The following is a 16,846-nucleotide window of genomic DNA, read 5'->3' as shown; positions in this document are numbered from 1 at the left end:
ACTCGAGAGGCTGAGGCAGAAGGATCACAAGTTCACGGCCAACTTAGACCTTCCACAACTTAGTGAGATCCTGTCTCAAAAAATAAAAAGGACAGGGAATATAGCCCCATGGTAAAGTGCCCCTGAGTTCAATTCTCAGCCAAAAGACAAATGGCAAATTGTCATTAGGTGAAACGGATGCTGTTCATTCTTATGAGCTGGTCTGCCTCTGTGTCTACACTGCTGGATTTCCTGGGGTGCAGCAGCCAATGGACACCTCCTTGGAACCCATGGTGTGTGCTTGGTGTGGAGGGAGGAGGCACATACCCACCCAGTCGTGAGAAGCAGAAATACTATGTGGGCACACGATTGGGGGTGAGGCAGAAACTCAAGAATATAACCTCAACCAGGCATGGTGGCATGCACCTGTAATCCCAGCAACTCAGGAGGCTGAGGCAGGAGGATTGCAAGTTTGAGGCCAGTCTCTGCCAACTAACAAGTCCCTGTCTCAAAACAAAAAATAAAAAATCCAGGTGGTGGGTGGTATAGCATATATATATATGTGTGTGTGTGTGTGTGTGTGTGTGTGTGTGTGTGTGTGTGTTATTGAACCTGGGGCCTTGCACATGCTAGGCAAGAGCCCAACCAATAAGCTACATACCCAGCCACATAGTAATATTTCTGCTAGCAAACAGTTGGAAACTATCTAAACGTCCAGACATTTTGACATTGACTAACCAATTACTCTACAGTGGGATATAATTTAGCTATTTAATGAAAAGGAAAAATTTAGGGATAAAGTAAAAGGTTTCTGATAATATTTTAGGTAAAAAACAAAAGGCAGAACCAAATTATATATAGCGTGGTCTCAACAAGTCAAACAGCCAGAAGAAAATAGTGGCATGAAATATACTGAATGCTCACCTTAGCTCTCTGGATGGTAGAAACGTGGCCTCTCCTTCCTCCTTTGCTCCTTCTTTCCCTCCCCTTCCTTCCTCTCCCCTCTTCTCTCTCCTTCATCCCCCAATTTTGCCTCCATCCCCAGATTTTCTGCAGTCATCTTGGGTCACATTTATTATTGGTGAATCCAGTTCTTGCAGGTGGAGGAGGGGCATAGCGGGGGATGGAGATCCAGCCATGGGGGAAGAGGTGGGTGCTGGGGGAGACGGGGAGGCGGGGAAGAGGGCTGAGGAGAGAGGCCTAGAGGACAGGGGAGGAGACGGAGCCCGGCAGTGAGTAGGAGCGTTGTGCGTGAGCCTTGTTTGGACAGGCAAAGAATCAGGGTAAAGTGACTGAAGTCAGAGAGAACAGAAGCTGAAAGAGATCTCCCTGAAAACCTTGCTCCTTCCTAGACCTGCTGCAGGGTTAGATTTAAGTGAATCTGGGAAAGAGATTAGATTTCTAGGTTTTGGAGTCAGACAAAGCTGTCAGAGAGCCAACTTGTTCAACTGAATTACTTTGGGAAGATTTCCTAACCTCTCTGAACCTCTGTTTCCCCATCTGGTAAGTGGGAACAATAATACTTTGGTTGTTTAGATTAAACGAGGTCATACATGGAGAGAGTACTTTGTGCAGCCCCTGAATATACGTGTACTGACGTGATGGCTATTGTGTTTTTGCACAGGTGTTAACGTTATGCAGAACATCTTTGAACTCTAAAGGGATTGCTATTAATAGTTTTTGGCTTTTTTTCTGCATTTTTCTTGGTGCATTATAGTTGTGCGTAGTGGTGGGATTTGTGGTTACATATTCATACGTGCACTCAGTATGACGGTGTAACTTGGCCATATCATTCCCAGTATTCCCTCTTCCCTCCCCTCCTCCCTCCCCTGGTCCTCTCCACTCTGCTGACTTCCCTTTCCTTGTCCTCTCTAACGTCCACACAAGCTCTTAAGACAGCTTTCTCTGGTCCTTTGGGCAGCGCTTTCTGCATCGGGGTCCCTGGATGCTCACCCTGCCCTCTTCCCCTCTCATCCCCAGCTGTCCCCTCTGCCACCATGAGGAACATCTTCAAGAGGAACCAGGAGCCCATTGTGGCTCCTGCCACCACTACTGCCCCGCTGCCAGTCGGCCCTGCAGACAACTCCACGGGGGGCGGGGGCGCGGGGGAGAGCCAGGAGGACATGTTCGCCAAGCTGAAGGACAAGTTCTTCAACGAGATCAACAAGATCCCCTGTGAGTGGCCCTGGGGGCTGAGAGGGGACTCTGGGTGGGGCCTGTGGGCAGGGCAGAGCTGGGATGGGTGGGTCTGAAGCGTGGGTCTCAGCCTGGATTCTCTGCAGAACCCCTTTAGGAAGGGGGCTGTGGTCTTGAACTAATGGGGTGACCAAGGAGATTGGTTTACGTGCCTCAACTCCCAGCAAGGGGAAAATATTTTACAACTTAAAACATTATTTTAAAAGGAAAAATTTGTACAAATCATAGTTTTCGGTAGTATAGTAAAACCACTTCATTTTGAAATATGGAAAATAAAAGCCCCGCTGCTTTCTGAACTCTGGCCAAGGCTGTGTGCACAGGCCCAGTTTCTGGGGGGGCAGCCACACTGGTGAGACCCAGTGCTTCAGGACCACGGAGAGCAGCCCACCCCCACAGGGAACACCTGACCTTGCAAAGCCCAGGCTTCCTGGTGGCCAGAACCTTAAAGAGCCTCTGTCCCTGAGTCAGCCCTCTCCACACTAGTGGTGGGGCCAAGGGACTCTTCCTTCACACGGGTGTGATAAGGACCAGTCCATCTGCTCCAGCGTGAGCTTCTCCGAGGATCAAAGTAGACACACTCCTGTTAATGGAGACGAGCTGGTCTTCTTCTGAGCAGCACCCGACGCTCTCTCCTCCACCAGAGCCACAGGCTGGGGAAGAGCAGGGCATTGCTGGACAGTCGCCCGAGCACTGCAACTCTGCAAACCATGCATGGACACGTGGCTTGAGAAAGGGACAACGTGGGTGGTGGGGTGGGGTCACGGGCCCCTGTTTGCCAGTGCTGCGGGGTCCGGGCCGCGAGGCCCAGTGTGCTGACCGGGGCTCTTCTCTGTGGGCAGTGCCTCCCTGGGCTCTGATCGCCATCGCCGTGGTTGCGGGCCTCCTGATCCTCACCTGCTGCTTCTGCATCTGCAAGAAATGCTGCTGCAAGAAGAAGAAGAACAAGAAGGAGAAGGGCAAAGGCATGAAGAATGCCATGAACATGAAGGACATGAAGGGGGGCCAGGTAGGTGAGGGTGGCCAGGCGTCTGCTGGCCGCCACGCGGTGGCTCCGGGGCTGCCACGGCTAAGCTGGCTCCTCCTGCAGACTCCACGGGGCTCTGTGGGCTGCGTGTAGGGTAACCTCATCCACCGTCTGCTAGTGGCAAGGGGAGCTTACCCAGCGACAGCATGAGCTCATCCCTGAGAAGGAAAGGGAGAGAGCCAGGCCCCCATCCCAGGCAGCCACTGGAACAGAGGAGGGCAAGGCAGACCCCTCCATCACCAGGAGGACACTGTGGGTGACCCTGTGTTTTCCCGCCAGGACAGACTGAAGGACAGCAGGTGCCTGTTTGGAGGCATCTAGCTGGGCTGGGCCGGGGTGAGGAGTTGAATGAGCCGGGAGAAAGGTCTTCAGGCACCAGGTCAGGGGCGAATGGAATCATGACTCATCAGAATAACTGTTATTTATTTTTGGGTACTAGGAATTGAACCCAGGGCCACTTTACCACTGGGCCACACCCCCAGCTCTTTTTCTGTGTCTCTCTGAGTTGCTTAGTGCCTAAGTTGCTGAGGCTGACTTTGAACTCACGATCCTCCTGCCTCAGCCTCCCGAGTTGCTGGGATTGCAGGCGTGCGTGGTGCATCATAATAATTTAATTTAATTTACCACTGTCTGTTGGTGTTGGTCAGCCTCAAAAGGTCCTTTATATGCCAAAGCCTCAAGTTTACAGAGGCCCCTGTGGGCATCACGGTCCCCATGTTTGCATTGGAGGTGACGGGTGGCCTTTCTCACTCAAGGAACCAGGATGGAGGTTGAAAGGAAGAGGCAGCCTCAAGAATTTGACCAGAAGTCATTGTGGTCTTGAGTGCTTATGTGCACGTGTGTACACGGGCCAGAAGAAGCCTGCAGTGTGTGTGTGTGTGTGTGTGTGTGTGTGTGTGTGTGTGTCCAAGAGTGACCTGGGCCTAGTCGTCCTGAGCTCACCTTGTGGCGGTGACATCAGGGGCTGGCTTGAGCCACAGGCTTTTCTCTGACTTTCTCTCCTCTCTTCCCTCCTCTGTGGACACGCCCTGCTCCTGCTGGCCCGGGATGCCCTGCTGGTATGTCTTGCCCAGGATGGGGAGAGGGGTCCGAGCTGGGGAAAGTGTGGGGGAATGTTCTTGTGACAGAAGTGAGTCCCCTGCCTCCAGAAGCAAGCTCTGCCACGTGGCAGAGCTCCTGGTCACCTGGCACTGTGCTCCTGGAGGGGAGCGAGGCGCCAAGCCCAGAGCCTGGCTTCCCAATGCAGCGTCCACGCCACCTTCCCGCATGGCCCCACTCAGCTCTGGCTCAGGGTCTGGCACAGAGGGGCCAGGTTCCCGTCACCTGCTGGGCCAAGTTGCTCTCTTCTCTCCTTTTAATCCATTTCCCCACCTTCAGGTCCCCAGGATGACGATGACAATGAGACGGGCCTGACCGAGGGGGAAGGCGAAGGGGAGGAGGAGAAGGAGCCGGAGAACCTGGGCAAACTGCAGTTTTCCTTGGACTATGACTTTCAGGCGAACCAGGTGGGTGGGGCTGGCGGGGACAGGCGAGGCGGGGCTTGGTTCTTAGGGCAGAATGGGGATAGACGTAGTGATTCTAGAGGTTGCGGACATTGTCCCTTTCCATGGAGAGGGCAAGTTGGAAGCCACAGGGGGTATATCCCTGGGTGTCAACCCTGGCATGGCCACCATGTGATCTGGGGAGGTTCCAGGGGGACTCTGCTATTAACCTGCCCACCAAGCTCAGGTAAAGCAACTCATCTCTCAACTTCAGGTTCTCCAAACATCATCCCGAATTTCTGGGAGTGGAGATGGAGACCAGTCTGCCCTCCAGCAGGGGCCTGGCCTGCGCTCCAGCAGCCCCCACTGGGAGGGACGGGTGGGGCCAGGATTGGGGTGGGACCTGGTCTGGGGCAGCAGGTACTCAGGCCCTTCCCTCTCTCTCCACAGCTCACAGTGGGCGTGCTGCAGGCTGCTGAGCTACCTGCCCTGGACATGGGCGGCACCTCAGACCCTTACGTCAAAGTCTTCCTTCTTCCAGACAAGAAGAAGAAATATGAAACCAAAGTCCATCGGAAGACCCTGAACCCTGCCTTCAATGAGACCTTCACCTTCAAGGTGAGGAGGACAGGAGAATGGCTAAGCCCGCTCCCTGCCTCTGAGTTGTGCAGACCTTTCCCTGGTGCTTAGCCATGGCTGGGGCCCTGGGACCAGCTCAATCCAACAGTGGCCGGTGTAGGCTACATGGAGTCCCTGTAGACCTCTGTGGAGGATGGGGTCCCTCCTACTGTTCCCTCAGGCCCCCATCTCCTCTCTGTCTCTGAGCACTGCTGGGAGCCCCAAGGGATGGCTGGAGCAGGGGCTCAGGCACCTGCCCACAGCCTCGCTTTCTGATCCCACTTGTGCCCGACAGGTGCCATACCAGGAGCTCGGGGGCAAAACCCTGGTGATGGCCATCTACGACTTTGACCGCTTCTCCAAACATGACATCATTGGAGAGGTAAAGGTGCCCATGAACACCGTGGACCTTGGCCAGCCCATCGAGGAGTGGAGAGACCTGCAGGGCGGAGAGAAGGAGGAGGTGAGAGCGGGAGTAGGCCGGGTCCAGAGGAAGGAAATGCCACTGCTGGCCTGGGCTCCCTCCCCTGGCTCACTCAGCATGACGGGAACAGGGTGGACAGCGAGTCGGGCCTCCAGGGTCAAGGTCCAGCTCCACATGCCTGGCTGTTGACTCTGGGCAAGTTGCTGAGACTCCAAGGTGAAGATCAACTATCCTTGTAAAGCGCCTGGTATTGTCCACCCAAATAAGGAAGTCGTTATTACTGTTTCTCCTAGATTCTGCTGTCACTTAGGGCCAGGGACGCATGAGTGCCTCAGTTTACCCATCAGGAAGGCTCATATTTGCTCTAAAGTTTTCTCAGCACGGAAGCTTGTCCTTCAAGCAACTGCTAAGGACACTTCCTTCAGTCACCACATATTCACTAAGCACTGACCGTGTGCCCAAACCCCCATTTTAGCAGAGACCTTAGGAATCAGGAACCCCAGTCCTCCTCCGGTCCTCAATGCCAGATTGCTGTGTGACTCTGAGGAAACCATCTCCCTCTGAGAGTCTCCATTTCTCATGAGTCACAAGAATCCTTGCCTGTCTACACACACTGCAGTGCCAGGAACAGAAGAAGAAGAAAGAGGAGGAGGGGGAGAGGAGGAAGGGGAGGAGGAGGGGGGAGGAGGAGGGGGGATGAAGGGGGGGAGGAGGAAGGGGAGGAGGAGGGGGAGGAGGAGAGGGGAGGAGGAGGGGGGATGAAGGGGGGAGGAGGAGGAGGAGGAGGAAAAGTGCTTTGAAACCCATAAACCGCTCTGCAAGGGGAACGGTTGGCCAGGGGAGATGGCTCAGGGAGGAGACTTCTGAGATAAGCAGCCTCCAGTTCCCCTGGGAATGAACACTTGACCTCACACCTGCTCCTGCCCTTCCCACCTGGCTTGGGCCTGGGGAAGGGGCTGAGCACTTCCCACACCTGCCCAGGTCTGCTTGGTCCCACTGCCCCAGCTTCCACTCACCCGTCGGCCTCCTCAGGACGCGGCTGTGAACTGCATCTTAGGCCAGGCCCCGAGGTCAGACACTGAAGGACCTTCTCAACCATCACAGCTCTGGGGACTGGGGACTGAGGGAGGTGGCAACATGGATGTGCTAGTCTTCACAAGATGGGGTCAGCCATGCTAGCGACAGTGGGATGGCTGAGGTGACCTGAGTCCCACTTCTTCCCCTGGACAGCCAGAGAAGCTGGGCGACATCTGCACCTCCCTACGCTACGTGCCCACGGCCGGGAAGCTCACTGTCTGCATCCTGGAGGCCAAGAACCTCAAGAAGATGGACGTGGGTGGCCTTTCAGGTACATGCAGAGCTTCTGGCTGCCATTGGGTGGCACCAGTGAGCCAGTCACGGCCCAGAACCCCAGGAGATGGCACACCCCAGCAAGGAGGAGGAGGTCTTTCCTGTCCTGGGACCTGGGTGTCTGCCTTCAGAGCAGGGGAGCTCTGACCCCCTGTCTGAGGTGTCTTCCCAGTGCTCCCCGGCCATGCCCTGTGGGCTACAGAGGATCAGAGAGATTTCGATGAGTTGTGACAGGATTTTGCTTCTCCCAGGGAAGTGTAGGAAGTGGATGAGGCCTACCCAAAGTGGGCCTCTCCATCAGGCCACCCCACTGGGGACACTTCCAGGAGAGGCGGTAGGCTCTGCTGGCTCTGCCCTGGCAAGGGACTCCATGCATACATGGCAGGCGCTGAGTTTTAGACTTACCTGGTGAGGAATGGGGCCCGACACCTGAATCACCAGGTACTGGTGGTTGCAGCCCCCTGTCTCTGCCGTGCTGTCCCAGAGAATCAGCCTGTGCTGAACTCAGTCACTGAGCCAGTACGTGACCTTTGATGGGTCATTTCCCTTCTTCAGTCTTACTGTCTCATCTGCAAGTTTGGGAAGATGGGCTTGGGCAGGATCAGGACTAGGCAGAGGTGCCCCTGCCTAGCACAGTCATCACCAGCTGAGCCCCATACTCTATCACGAGGCCTAACTTAGAAGCAGAAATTTCCTCACTGTGATGCTCCAGGAAGCCACAAGCAATCAGTCAGAACTGGTCCTTGAGGTGAAACCTACTGCCAGCCTTGAGGATCCTCTGTGTCTTTTGGGTTTCCTGTCCTGTGCCTCAGGGCTTTCTGAGGGCCTGGTCTCAGCCGGGTGGAGATTCCCACCCCCTTATCCTCCACGGAGGCCCTGGGTACCTGGGAGGGAGGACGTGGGCTAAAGGAGCTTTTTGGGTTGCACTCTCCCCGCCACAGACCCCTATGTGAAGATCCACCTGATGCAGAACGGCAAGAGGCTCAAGAAGAAGAAGACAACGGTGAAGAAGAAGACCCTGAACCCCTACTTTAACGAGTCCTTCAGCTTTGAGATCCCCTTTGAGCAGATCCAGGTGCGTGAGCCTGACGGACCTCAGGCGCGGAGCTGGGCCAGGAGGCGGGTGGAGGGCAGGGGACTCACCCAGGAGTTTCCTCAAACCATGGACGAGTGTCACTCTGGTGGGGGAATGCCACATGGGGACTCTTCCCCAGGGTCTCCCTTTTGGAGGAGATGAACATGAAGTAATTAAAAACATTCCACAGATTTTTTGCTCCTTTAGAACTTGGAGGGACACGGTTGTACATATGGGCCAGGGAGTGACACCAGTGAGACTGGAAGTGACTAAGGAGGAAATAGTCTCTTTCCCTTCCATCTTCCCTTGGTCATCCCTGCCCCCATGGTCCCTGCTCCCTAAGTCTGCTCCCATCTTCCCCTCTAACCCCTTCCTCCCTCCTCTTCCCCCCCCACTTTTCCTTTTCTTTCCCTCCCTTCCTCCCTCCCTCCCTTCTGTCCCACCAGAAAGTGCTGTACAGGGTGGAGATGAGGTTTGTTTTTCTCCACTTCTGGGTGGGACTGGGATCTGGACTTGGTAAGATGGGAGACACAGACCATTCTGGGCTGGAAGTCAGATGCAAGGGCTTGCAGGGGGGCGGTTCTCTTCAGGGGAGCTGTCCCTCCCCCTTTCCTCCCTCTTTGAAGGGCAAGAGTGCCAAGGGGCTCTTCAGAGTTGAAGTTGTCCGGTTTGAGGTGTCCATGATGTCATTTACGGAATCTTTAGGGGAATAGATGTGATCCCAATGGAAAGCTTCAGATGTGAACTATCCTGGCTCAAGCATCTCAAATCCACAAGTCCAAAGCCAACATAATGGTTTTCTCCCTCCCTGATCCCGTCCAAATCTGCTTTGTCTAAATTCTGTTTTCAATGAATGACCCCACATCTTCCCAGTGGCCCATGTCAGAGGCCTGAGCTTCATCTGAGACCCCAGTCCTTTTTCTTTTCCCATTTACTCAACATATTTCCTGAGCATTTCCTAAGTGCCAGGCACTTGCTAGTGTCTGGGGAAATAAGTGTGTAGAAGACACAGACCTGGTGTCAAGGCCCTCATAGTGGGAGGGGCCCAGCAAACACGGTGGGATGGTGGCTTCAGTGTGCCTAAGATGTAGGGGAGATTTTGCAAAGAAAGCTTTGCCCTAAGGGTTGAGCCTGAGTTAGTAGGGAGAGGGGGGAGAAAGGCATTGACTGTCCCCTCAACAAGTCCAAATGCTCACCAAGTCCTCTTGATTCTCTCCTCTAAATACCTCTCTGGTCTGGCCCTGACTTCCCATCCCCACTGTCCTGGTTCACATTCACTAATACACCCCTGCAGACCCCTAGCAATGGGTGCTCCTGCAATCAGGTCCATTCCTCCCACCTCGGGGCCAGGTTCTCCTAACAGATCCATGCCACCCCTTCTCTTATGTCTTCAGGAGCTGCCTACTGTTTATCTGACTGATAAAGTGCAAACTCCTTAGCTGACCTCACTTCCTGCCCAGCTGACCTCACTTCTTGCCCAGCTGACCTCACTTCCTGCCCAGCTGACCTCACTTCCTGTGTCTCAATCTATACTCCAGTGAATCTGAACTTCTGTTTCTCAGTTACCAGTGCACTCTCCTGTCTCTGTTCCCTTTCTGAGGCTAATCTTCTTTTCTGGAACTCTCTTCCCTCTTTTCTGCCGTCTGTGAAGCCCTTCCTGTATTGACCCAAGCAGGACTGTCATTTCCTCTGAGTTTCTGTTGTACCTGGTGTTCCCCTCTCTAGCATAACGTTTATTACTTTGTGTGGCAATTTTTTGATTACGTGCATGTTGATGTCATTAGAGGTAAAATTCATCTTTTCCTCCTCCCATCCCCTCTGCAAGTACTGACAGTGCCTGGAGCATTTTTTGTGGTGCACAAAATGCTGTTGGTAGCAACACAGGTTGTCCCCAAAGGTGTGACCTTTGCCTCCATGTAAATTCAATCTTATTGGGAGCCCGAGATGGAAGGCAGTAAGGTGCCCAGGGAGGCCTTTCTTCCCAATTGTTTGGAGTAAATGTTGATGGAGGGAAATTTGGACTTGGAATTCCATGTCTTCACTTTCCAATGTCCTCCCTCTTTGGCTTCCCTTGCAGAAAGTCCAGGTGGTGGTCACTGTGCTGGACTATGACAAGCTGGGCAAGAATGAAGCCATCGGCAAGATCTTTGTGGGCAGCAACGCCACGGGCACAGAGCTGCGACACTGGTCTGACATGCTGGCCAACCCCCGGAGGCCCATCGCCCAGTGGCACTCACTGAAGCCGGAGGAGGAGGTGGACGCACTTCTGGGCAAGAATAAGTAGATGGCCGCAGCTGGGACCCCGTGCCCTTGATGGACACTGACAAGATCCAGAGCTATCAATACCTCAGTTATGCGACCTTAGAGGTTTTCTTCATCGTTTGTGGTTGTGTCCTTGTTTTTCCTTCCTTTTTCTCTTTTTCAAGACCAACTTTCCTTTGATGGCTGTGTGAGGAGAGTCCCCTAAGAGGTGGAAGAGAAGCCTGGCTCTGTTCGTCATCCCAGGAGCTGCGGTCAGTTGCTGCATGTCCTGCCGGTTCCCCCTCACTCTCTCAAAGCTTTGTTCAAGCCTCACCCTGGGTGAGGCCCTCTCCTGGCGGGAAGTTGCAGCGCTTCCTGGTTTTGTGCGTTCTGGACCAACAACATGGCAGCACGTCTTGCTTTGCAACAGCCAAGGCAACAGAGTAGCCAACGTGTGTATGTGTGTGTGTGTGTGTGTGTGTGTGTGTGTGTATTTGTGTGTGTGTGTATTTGTGTGTGTGTGTGTGTGTGTGTGTGTGTGTGAGTGTGTGGGTGTCTGAGTATTTTTCTTCATTCCTGGGATGAGCCATAGACAGTGATCCTCTGTGGGAAGAGAAGGCTCTTCAGGGACATGAGGAGATGAAGAAAGTCCACTGTCTGAGTGGAACATGGTCTACCAGATGGCGGAGAAGGCTCAGAATCCCAGTCAGAGGCCGGAAGACCTCATACTCTTCTGGGTGGACATTTGGGAGGCAGCAAGATGTGGGGACTGGATGTGTCCAGAACTAGAACCAGACCCCTGATGCCGTCACAGACTTCCTCCTGTCAATCATGTTTCCCCAGAAGTGGGGTTTCTGGGACATTCGTGGAAATGAACTATCCCTAGATTGGTTAGACTCTTCACAGGGACCATCGGTCCCAGGATCTCACTCTTGCTGACAATGAACATTGAACTGTGAAGCAACAGAAGTCCTGTTACCCTGAAAGACCAAGCTTAAGCTCCTGGATCTTTGCCCCAACCAGTGGGACACACACTTTCTCCCTTTCCAGAGTCTCAGCAGCATGGTTCATGGGCCCTTGTTCTCCATGATGCTTTTGCTTCTGTTTCTCTTTGCGTCTAAGTGGATCAACACTGTCTGAAGACGTGTTATCTATACAGAGCCAGAGAACGTTAAAAGGAAGGCTTAAATGTTCTTAGTTTCCCTGAGGTCCAGGTAAGAAGGGGGTGGTTAGAAGGGAAGGATGATGGACAGATGCTGGAGATTTTCTGAGACGGTACAGAGGGGAGCAGTGGGATTCCTTCCATTCCTATTCCTTGCTCCCTGGGCCCTCTGCTTTCCGTGCTTGGCTTATGGATTGCTAGAGCGGCCCAGCGAGACGTGCGAGGAGGCCTCAGCCTTCCATTCATCAGAGAGATTTTTCTCCGTGAATGTCAAGATGTGAATGCCATTCATTTGAAATGGGTGGAGACCAACCAGTGTTTCATCAATTTTTTTTTTGTTTTGTGGTGCTGGGGATCACACCCAGGGCCTCCTGCATGTTAGGCAAGCACTTAAGCTATATTCCCAGCCTTGTGCCAGGTTTTCCACCCCATGCCCAGTTGTGTCCCATACCTGTTCACCTTTTGTCCCTAGCATTGATAAAAAGCCATATATATGTTAGTCAGGTTTGCACTGAGTTCCCTTCCAAAACTTCAGCATGGGCAAGAGAGTCAGGCCCCCATGTGGCTAGAGGCCAGCCCTCCTCGTCTCCCTTCCTCTGATCTCTCTCTTTCATCCTTAAAGCTCTCAGGCTCTTGGTATTTCCTTACCAGAAAAAAAATCACAGCTTCTCCAGGAGGCTGAGGATCACTCTCTTTCCCAGTAAAAAATGGCAGAATTTTCCTTCTGCCCCATCTGAGCCACTTCAGCTTCCTGTAGGAACCTGACACAGGTAGATGGTGATGGACTGAGTCAGGCTTTGAGGCCCCAGCACAGAGAAGGTGCAGAGTGTCTTTTTATTCAAAAAAGTGGGGGAGGAGGGAATTTGGTTTTGCTTGGCTTTGTTTTTTTTTTTTTTTTTTGGTTGAAGCAGGGAGTGAGGGGACACTTACAGCAGAAGCAGACCGGGAAGCAGGACCTGGCTTGCCTCTCTCAGAGTCCCCTCCCTTTCTACCAGTGGCCCTTGGTACATGGGAAGTTATGCATTTTATACTCCGTGTGTGTGTGTGTGTGTGTGTGTGTGTGTGTGTGTGTGTGTGTGAACAATGAGAAGGTAGCTCTCTGGTGAGGATTATGAGCAGTGGTCCTTGGGACCAGAGTTGTGGTCATGGTAGAAAACTGTAGGACAATAGGGTGCCTTCAGAATCAAGGTGGCCACAGAGTACCAGAGTCTTGGTGTGGACATCAGAAGTCACTGGACTCTTCTTCCCTCCCCAGAGCTGAGGCATTTTGGTGCTTTCTCAGGGTCCTTCCTCACTTACGTCCCCGCGAACCTCATTCATGGAAACCCCCTGTCAATCTCACCCCCTTGACCTTCCTTCTTCTGCCTTCTCCCAATCCACTTCCTACCACCTGGGATTCTTCTCAGCCCATGAGCTTCATTGAACCCTTCTAGCGCCTAAGATTTACCACTTCCCAAACAGAGAAGGAAAGGAAACCCCTGGTGTTTCGTGTGTGCCTGGTCGTGGAGATAGAGGCTGGACAGTTCCTACTCAGAGCCCACCTTGAGCGGAGCCTGGAGGGGACAGGCTGCTGAGGCTTCTACTGGTAGCACGGTGGGTGCTGGGAGCGTGTCCTCCCTCAGGTCCCAGCTGGTCCCGTTGAGCTCCCAGAACGGGAGGGGAGGTCCACAAGCAGGTGGGACATGCTAATGCTGGAAAGTTTCTATAGTTGACGGCTGAGGAAGCCTAACCACAGAGCATCCTTCCAAACCCTGACTGCTGTGTGAATTTATTCCTGGGGATGTCAGGGTCCTGGAGTGTCAGAGCTAATCAGGACAGAGTTAGGTGTCTGACTAGTGAGGGGTTCTGGATGCTTCTGGGGCTATGAGTTTTCATTCCAAAGTCTGTTCCAGAGAGAGCAAAGTGCTTAGTCGAGAGCAGCATTTTTACAGAGGGACTGAAACTATGAAAATCCAAACTCAGAGCCACTCAGAAACTAGGACGAGGGCCAAGGCTGCTTTCTCCCTGAATCATCTTATGTAGAAGGAAAACCAACTCTGCCAAAGCTACGGGCAGATTTTTTAGATTTTGGAAGCAGAAGCTGAGGCCTGGGAGAGGCTGAGCAGGTGCTCGGGGTGAAGGAGAAACCACGGTCCTGGAGCTTCTTGGCTGGAGGTTGGATGACAGGGATCAGGCCACAGTTTCAGGTCCTGGTCTTCTTTCTTATCAAGAAACCATACACAGCGTGTGTCTCTGCAGAATCAGATTTGGGAGATTTTGCTGGCCCCAGGCTTCAGGGAGAGAAGAGGGGTGGCTGCAGGGTCTCTCATAAACTGGCCTCTATGTGATGGGGTGAGGGCAGGGTGGGTGGGAGACAGCAGAGGCTCTCCCTGGCTGCAGGAGCAAGAGATTCCTTGTTCCTTTAATGCTCTAGGCTATTCTTTGAGTCTTCAGTTCTGATCTCACCCAACCCTGTAGAGAGAGCCTGTGCACCTCAAGAGGAAGAGATGAAGCCAGTGACTGCCCTCTTCCCCTCTGCCTTCGCCCTTTCCCTCCTCAGGCTGGTTGGGGCCTTTCATCAGAGCCATGGGTGGTGGCAGGCAGGGAGCCCTAGGTCCTTATCCTTGTGGCACAGAGTCCCGTGATACACAGTGCCAGATTTGGCAAGTAAAAATATAGGATGATTGAATTCAGAATTTCAGATAAACAATACAATTTTTAAGGATGTCGTAGGCAATATTTGGGACACACCATACTTAAAAATGGTTCATCGTTTATCTGAAATTCAAATTTAACTGGCCATCCTGTACTGTGTCTGATGACCCTACCCTATGACCACATCCCTCCTCTCCTGCTCAGTCCCAGGGGGCCAGAGGTTGGTCACCACAGATTTGACCTAACCTGTTTTTTGAAATGCAATATTGAGAAGGGGACACTGTGACTTGAAGATACATGATATACTTTATTTTTTAAGCGACAACAAAACCACCTTTTGAAGCCATTTGAGCCTCATCCGACCCCTGCCATGTGCATTTAGTTATATATTAAAAGAAGATAGTTATCTATAAACATACGAACAGAATCTTGTTGAGTCAAGATGCATGTCTATAAACTTCTGTAAATAGCCGCATGGCAATGCTGAGAGTCCCCTCGGTCCCCCAACCTCAGGCCTATTTTACAGAACTGGTCAAGGCTGCTCCTTCTCTTTTCTGTTGTGTGACGTCTTTGTCCCCAGCTCCACACCCACCCTTCCCCGTTGGGAATCCCATAATGGGAGCTGTCAGGGGATGGGAACGGGTTTCCAGCCCTGGTGCCGGCCCTGTTGGAGAAGATGCTGGAGGACACCATGGCCCCGAAGGCCCCCCGTCTGCGGTGCATCTATGGGCAGGGCCAAGGCACGCCGTGTCCCGCCTGCTATCTGGTGTCCACTGTTTCTGTGTTCCGTGTCCGTGTGTGGCGTGGCTCCCTTCCTCCCGCTGTCTGAATAACTGAAAAGCCATAAAGGGGGCCTTCTGCTGGAGACCGCCCTCCGCCCTCCCAGGAGCCCCCGTGTCCCTCCGACAGGCTCCCCAGAGAACACTTGTGAAGGGCTCACTTGTTGTCCTCCCCTCCTGCTTCCTCAGCCCCGTGTCATGAGGATGGACGGTGGCCAGGGCTTCTGGTGGGGCCTTGGGAGGTGTCCCTGGCTGGCTGTGGTCTGATGGCTCCACTCCATCTCCACGGTGGGACGCCACAGTTCTGCTACTTTCCTGGGGGCCCTGCAGAGTCAACCCAGAGTTTCAGGAGCAGCCAGTCAGCAGCTCAGTCTGTGGTCGGGTTTCCATTTACAACCTGGATCCTCAACCAGCCTGGCCTACTGCCACTGAGGTGTCAGGGTCCTTAGAGGGTAATGGAGGAGGAACTCGTGGGGGGAAACCTAGGGCTGGTAGTGGGTTAGGCTTTATCCCCATCTTCCTTTTGCAGCCTGAGAGAGAGCACCCCAATAGTGTGGTGGCCCTAGGGCTGCCAGGCTCCTCCAGAAGTGGTGGGTAGGTGCCGTGGTTATGGATGGCTTAGAGGACCCTCAGCAGAACAGGTGTGTCCTGGGCTCTGGCCCTCATGCTGGCTCCCCCAGCCCCCGCCAGGCATAGCAAGCAGTAGGGGCCCAAAGCCTTCCAAGGTCCCTGGTTGAAGTGCAGTCCCCAGCCTGCGGCCCCGGGCCCCCAGAGCACAGGAGGGCGGTGATGCATGTGAGTAACCCAGGAAGCCTTGGGCCGGAGAATTGCTTGAGGAGAATCAGGCGGGTTGTGTTAGACAAGGCCAGAGATGGCAGAGTGAGCCCTGCCAGTTACAAATCACAGTACCCGGGCACACAAAAATCCCAGGGCCAGCTCTCTTGGTCCCTCCCACTTTCCACAGACAGGGAAATTGAGGCAAGATTGGAGGGAGGGTCTGTGGTGAGGGGGCAGCATCCGTGAGGGGGGCAAGGGAGCTTCTGCTGTGCCTACCTTAGCAACCCAGTCTTTAGGGGGTCCTCTTTAGAGAAGCATGACCAGTATGCCCTGACCCTGCTCATCTAAGGACTTGATTGGTTGCTTTCTAAAAACCCTGGGGCCAGAAAAGTTGAAAACTAGGCCTGGGGCAGAGGGTTGCCTGACCCAGTTCACCCTGGACCATCTTGCCCCACCAGGAGCCCTCCTGCCCACGACACACGTGCAGCCCTCCCCGCCCGCCCCCGCTTGGCAATGCCCTCCACCCCCTCATGTGGACTCTGTTGTTCTTGTCTGATCTCTTGTCAAATTGTTATTTTGTAATGAGCTGCGTCTCCTTATTAAAGAAATGAGTTGAAAGAAACCCGGGGGTGGGGGGTGTCTGTAGTTGTTTCTACCGGCCATGGTGAGGGTGGGGGAGGCAGGAGCTGCCCCTGAGGGTCAGCACTGTGCATGAGGGTGACCAGCTGCGTCTGAGGCTCTGGCCTCTAGTCTAGTGACTCCCTTCCGGAAGCCTCCCAAGGGCCAAGTCCCATTCCCTGCTTTTTTGAGTGGGGGAAGACCAGATGGGCACTGTTGGTTGGTGGAGCCTGATGTCCTCCTGGGGAAGGCTGTGGTGCTGGGATCCTCCCCTGGGAGACTGCAGGGTGCCCACATCCTGGGATTCCCCTCCAGTCCTGCTTAGGAACAGCCAGCCTGCGTCTGACAAGGAGGCTGGCCCTGAAGTGGGAGTGTGAAGAGAATTTCTACAGAATCTTGAATTACTCCACTACAAAGAAAGAACTCCAGAAGTCTTTGACTCTAATGAGGCAAAAATGTTAGGAACTTCATTGGGGCTTCAGAGTTCT

The 16,846-nt window shown here is 53.5% G+C and overlaps 1 protein-coding gene across 3 annotated transcripts in view; it reads left to right on the top strand.

Moving 5' to 3' along the window:
• The window catches only part of Syt2 (synaptotagmin 2), a 113,092-nt gene extending 96,730 nt beyond the window's left edge, over positions 1-16,362 (top strand). For all 3 annotated transcript variants that reach the window (XM_040276745.2, XM_078022602.1, XM_005330334.4), the window contains exons 2-9: positions 1,960-2,154; positions 3,015-3,181; positions 4,585-4,704; positions 5,131-5,298; positions 5,594-5,761; positions 6,953-7,070; positions 8,014-8,147; positions 10,225-16,362. In XM_040276745.2, coding sequence (XP_040132679.1) covers positions 1,977-2,154; positions 3,015-3,181; positions 4,585-4,704; positions 5,131-5,298; positions 5,594-5,761; positions 6,953-7,070; positions 8,014-8,147; positions 10,225-10,431 — 1,260 coding nt within the window. In that variant the 5' untranslated portion in view covers positions 1,960-1,976 and the 3' untranslated portion in view covers positions 10,432-16,362. The remainder of the gene's footprint in view (positions 1-1,959; positions 2,155-3,014; positions 3,182-4,584; positions 4,705-5,130; positions 5,299-5,593; positions 5,762-6,952; positions 7,071-8,013; positions 8,148-10,224) is intronic.
• The last annotated feature ends 484 nt before the right edge of the window (positions 16,363-16,846 follow it).

The sequence above is a fragment of the Ictidomys tridecemlineatus genome, chromosome 10, assembly GCF_052094955.1.
Source record: "Ictidomys tridecemlineatus isolate mIctTri1 chromosome 10, mIctTri1.hap1, whole genome shotgun sequence".
NCBI lineage: Eukaryota > Metazoa > Chordata > Mammalia > Rodentia > Sciuridae > Ictidomys > Ictidomys tridecemlineatus.
This window is presented reverse-complemented; position numbering and strand designations above follow the sequence as displayed.